The sequence below is a fragment of the Chenopodium album genome, chromosome 11, assembly GCF_948465745.1.
Source record: "Chenopodium album chromosome 11, dcCheAlbu1.1, whole genome shotgun sequence".
Taxonomy (NCBI): Eukaryota; Viridiplantae; Streptophyta; class Magnoliopsida; order Caryophyllales; family Amaranthaceae; genus Chenopodium; species Chenopodium album.
The window spans coordinates 52,414,090-52,419,776 of NC_137844.1; the positions used below are offsets into that span (position 1 = coordinate 52,414,090).

Sequence of the window (5,687 nt, forward strand, 5' to 3'; positions counted from 1 at the left end):
TAGATTACTTTACTTATAATTAGTATCTTTAATACAACTTGTCAGACATTTACATCACAAGCATATAAAAATACTTGCATATCTAAGAGCCTGTTCACTTCACCTTATTTTTGTTGAACTAAAATTATTTTTACTGAAACAAAATTATATGGGCTGAACTTAAATTAATTTTACTGAACTTAAATTAATTTTACTGAAATGAAATTATTTTTACTGATTTTCTATTATAATTATTCTTTAAGATAACTGAATTTTACTGAACTGAACTTATTTTTACTGCTTTGAAATTATTTTTACTGAACTGAAATTAATTTTACTGAACTGAACTTATTTTTACTAAACTGAAATTATTTTTACTTAATATTATTTTTTAAGGTGAAATGAACGGGACCTTAATATTTAATGGCATTTTTCTTCATACTTTACTTATTTGCAATTTTGTTAAAGATTTCATATACTTGTTAATGCAACTTTTATATCGTTAATTTTTTTAGTTATACTTTAACATATATACCGTATGCCCATATCTAAGTCATGCTAAATTTAATGTTTTCATACAAGTCAAAATCTGAATATGTTTTTTTTTTTTTTTTGATTAACTGATGGGTCGCTTTATAACACCTATCCAATATGTTATAATAACATTTATATATTAGTAAATTCAATATCATGGTAATACATGAATACTGTAAAATCGTAAATAGTTAAGGAATAATTGAACTTTAATTCGATCGGCCTCCCAAAATAAAGTTGTCAAGATCCGCCACTGTTCCTAACTCTTGACTTTATAAGGTTTGCTAGGCAAACATATAGTGTTACGTTACCACCTTCTTTGTTTACGGAGTATATTTATCGCCTTCTTTGTTAATGTGAAAGTTACGCATACCATAAAATCCCTTTGATTTGAAGATGAGTCTTGGCAAGTGCAAATCTTTCATGTGTATCGAGAAGCAAATAGGGCGGCGGATTGGCTAGCAAACCATGGGGTCGCTCAGAACAACATTATTGAGTTGATTCAATTCCCTCCTACCGATTTATGACGTATTTTGCATGAGGATAGTGTAGGGGTGGCTTCGCCACGTTTAATTTCTGTTTAGTTTTTAAATTTCTCGAGGCCTTGCCCCTCTTTCGCACCAAAAAATAAAATAAAATAAAATAAAATCCCTTTGGTTTAGGTAATAATTGTCTAAATTTTCTTTTTTAAAAAAAAAATTAAAAAAAAAAGGAAAATTGCTTAAATCTTGACTGATAAAGTAGTAGAAGAAAAATATATAAGGAGTCAAAATAGAAAATTAAGAATTAAAATAAAATATAATCAATTCGTGTTTTTTTATGTTCTACTCAATCAATACCGTAAATTTGAAAAAAAGGTGAGTATGTGTCAATAAAAAATGAAATGAAAATGTAAAAAGATGAACGAGTGTGAAAAACAGTAAATCCATTAAAAATAGATAAAATGATAAAGAAAATAAACATAATCTAAAATAAAATAAAGTAAAGTGAGCAGAACTTATTAAAAAAAAAAAATATTCGAAAGGATTAGTATACCACAAGGTAAAATTCAAGTATAGAAACTTGACGATATCGCCCATAGGTTTGTTATATCATGCAATCTCTACGCATACGCATTGCAGTGGAAGGTTCAGCATTGTGCTCAATCAACAACAATTCCAGCTAGTCCTGTAATAATACTAATTATACTTTATTTTAAAGACACACATACAATAATACAGTGTCTATAATTCTAATTTCTGAATTATGAGATCCTTTATTCAATTGATTATTTCAAAAGTTTACAAATCTTTGTCTTTTTATAGAAAGTTTTTAGTTGCAAGAATACTTTATAAGATGGATGGGGTGTGAAACTACTCTCCAAGACAAGGGAAGAAGTTTCATATCACAAGTGTTCTTATTTTTAAAATTAATATTATCACGATGTTAAGTTATTATTATTATTATTATTATTGAATTTTGGAAAATTTGTTAAAAACCATTTTATAAAAACCAAATTTTGTTGAAAACCATCTTATAATTTTTTTTTTTTTTGTCAAAACATACTTGTTTTAAAAAAAAAAAAATTGTCAAGGCACACCTGTTTTAAATATTTTTTTTGTTAAGTCCCACTATTTTTCCGTATTCCGACTAATTACTTACATTTCCGACATTGACTAACATGTGCACCTCACGTGACCCACTTAACTCTACTTTTCTTTTATTTTTCCCCCCTTTCCCTCCATTCATTCCCCTCTTCGTCAATCCTCTTCATCAACTTTGGTTTTTATAGCCTTTTATATAATTGCAAGGAAACGTAAGTGACGAAGGGGGAATGAATGAAAGGAAAAGGGGGGAAAATAATAGAAAAATGGGGTTAAGTAGGTCACGTGAGGTGTACATGCTAATCAACGTCAGAAATGTCAATCGATAGTCGAAATCCGAAAAGTGATGGGATTCAACAAAAAAAAAATTTAAAATAGGTGTGTTTTGACAAAAAAAATTTGATAAGATGATTTTTAACAAAATTTGATTTTTATAAGATGCTTTTCAACAAATTTTTACTAAAATGATTTGATTTTGAATCAACTTTGACATTAGTTGTGTACAATACTACTCTGTAATAATTAGTCCATAGAGTTTTGATTAGAGGTGGCGGCAGATGGATAGTTTAAATTGATTTTGATTTGGACTATTCTCAATTGACGTGTTTTATTTTTTTATTCTTTAGTCTTGTTTATCAAATGACATTTGGATTCTTAGAGTGTCAATTAGTTTCTCATATGATCGATGAATAATCATTATCATTATCAATACCATTAAATTATAAATCATGAAAAACTTGGTCAATCTTAATAGCCTTACCAATTTGAATCATGTAATTTTTTTATTTTTTTTTGGGACAATTTGAATCATGTATGTAATTAATTTCATATTAGTGTTAGGAAATTAATTTATAGCAATAATACAACCGCTCAAACTTTCCCTAATAAAACATACTTCAAAGTCATCTTTCCTTAGTGTTGGCGAAACAATTAAATTCATAATTACCGACAACAAATAATTGGATAATGCATATAGCAACTCCAATAGTTATAGGTAGGGACTTGCTTGCAATATTAAATAATCTCTAGCTACTAGCTTAACCATTAGAGTTAGAAAATGCAATTAGCTTGGCCGTCAAGCTAATTTGTTTGGGAAAAAACTTGCTAAAATAAAACAAATTAGAATAAATAAAATGAATTTTATCAACTTAAATTAAGGAGTAGTAGTCCATTTAAATAGTAAGCTATTGGCTAGCCATTAAAACTAAAATGACAATTAGTTTAAAAGCTTATGTGGCATAACAAGCTAACTTGACAATTAGCTTGCCATTGAAGTTGCTCTAAACATTTAATATACTTTCGTTTTTAGTACTTCGTATTAAATTGGGAATTTATCGACAATTCACGAGTAAATCGGTGTAATAAATGTTTATTAATTGTCTATTCTTTTCACTTATAGCTTCTTATATGTTACTTCATCTGTTTTTTTATATTTGCAACACACCTTTTATCACGCTTATCGATGAGGTGATTAAACTAGGAATGAATGAATTAAGCTATGAATTTTAAACAGTAGCAACTTATCCCTTTCTTCTTATAAGTGTTAAAATTTTATAAATTAATTTATCCGTTTACCTAGTCTAATATCTTCCTTAACGTGCGTGCTAAGGGGGTGTGTTGCAACTAAATAAAAACGGAGGAAGTATACATCTTTTTCCTAAATTATTTACTGCAAGCAATGTAATACTATAAAACAATTAAGGGTATGTTCTCTTCAGCTTAATTACAGCTCAGTTCAGTTCAGTTCCTAATTTCCTTCTCTCATAAACAATTCATTTCAATTCAGCTCAGCTCCAATCAGTTCAGTTTAGTTCAATAAATCAGAACAAGCCCTTAGTGGTATTTTATCTTTAACTCCGCTTAAAATAGTACATACAACCTATATAAGCTCTACCAATCCAATTTCCCCCTTAATTCAATCTTTCCTACTCATCTTACACTATCTTAATGGCTTAAACTAATACGCTTAAGTCTCTAATGGTAGCACTTTAAGACAATCATCCCCATAACTACATAATTTAAGATCCAATTATCCAATAAGTGAATCCACAAAAAGAAATCGTACTTCTCCGAATAACAGCCACCATAAGTGACCACTCAATTACTATATTTCTACTAGATTATTCAAATATGATGATTTTGATGGGCAAACTAAATTCCATAATATGATGTATTGATGCAAATTAAATACCTAAACATACGTCAATAGTACGTTGTCATATCATATAATATTTGCCCTCATTCTCACATCCAAATGTGCCAATGAATCTACCCAATGTGCCAAAACATCTTGTCATTTCCTTTGCCACTAACCACACAACAATGAACAAAAAATTAAAGCAAATTTGTCCCCCACTAATTTTCACCCAATTACCTTTCTCAAATTGACAATTACCATCTAAAATTCACCCAATTACGTTTCTCAATTGACAATCATTACCCTCTAAAATTTCACAATTAAATGGTAAAAAACAACAAAAACTTACTCATACAAGATTACATGAAATTATTTCCATTTTTTTTTTCTTCCTTTCCATTGTAAGTATTCAGTAATATGTACATCTCATAGGACTGAACTCAGCTCAAGTCTCTGATGTGGATATCAACTAACTTAGCTCAATAGGTCTCGGATCCATAACCCGAGACCTATGATTAAGAAAAAAGAAACTAATCTAAAAATTCGGCCCAAAAATTAATAAGCCAATAGAAGAAAGAAAGTGCTATTTACTCTCATTTTTTCTTTTCCTTACCAACTATCAAAACTACAAGAAATTAGTGATAGGAGAATATTCAGAGTAAAAATCTGGAATGCCAGAAGCAGCCCAAAGTTTCTCGTTAAAGTCTTCTTGCAATTCATCAGGGACAAATGGCATCCTACAAAGCGGACACGTCTTCCGATCGTGATCGATCCAACGGTCCACGCAGCACCGGTGGAACATGTGTCGGCAATTCCTCATCCGTCGGATCTCATCCTCCTCCTCGAACTCGTACAGGCACACCGCGCAGCTCTCCGGCGGTCCGGGCTCGTCGGGCCCGGCGGCGGAGAGGGCCTCGGCGTAGGTGACGGCGGGGAGCATCTCCCGGATGAGGGCGCCGGCGGAGGAGATGGACTGGATCGGGCCGGGCTCAGGCTGGTAGAAGTCGTTGGCGGGCTCGACGAGGGAGGAGAGGCCCATGAGGCGGAGGAAGGACAGGATGAGGTTGCGGAGGAAGCCGAGGAGCGAGAGTGTTGTGAGGAGGAGCTTGGGGAGGAGGACCTCCGTGTAGCCCGCCGGAAAGCCCATGTGTATTGGGTGGTGATTTGTAGAGAGAGAAAGAGGGAGAAGTAAGAGAGAGAAAGTGAAAGGATAGTAAAGATGAGGAGGGAGAAGATGAGGTATGATGTGAATTATTTATATAGGGAGATGGTGATGGGATGGGGATAGTGGAATTTGAGAGTGTATAAAGGTATAATTAAAAAATTAAAAGAATTAATTAATTTATTTTTTGTTAGGAATATTTCTTTCTTGTGACAATGATTAATTAATTTAGAGTCAGCATCAACATTGATATAAATCATATCATAATACATTAATACTATACTAAGTTACT

The 5,687-nt window shown here is 31.7% G+C and overlaps 1 protein-coding gene across 1 annotated transcript; it reads right to left on the reverse strand.

Annotated features, from left to right (window-relative positions):
* Positions 1-4,592: 4,592 nt before the first annotated feature.
* Positions 4,593-5,466, reverse strand: LOC145569152 (brassinosteroid-responsive RING protein 1-like). Its single transcript, XM_081628515.1, has one exon. It carries the CDS (start codon positions 5,378-5,380, stop codon positions 4,859-4,861), a length of 522 nt encoding a protein of 173 aa, XP_081484641.1. The 5' UTR covers positions 5,381-5,466; the 3' UTR covers positions 4,593-4,858.
* Positions 5,467-5,687: the final 221 nt, after the last annotated feature.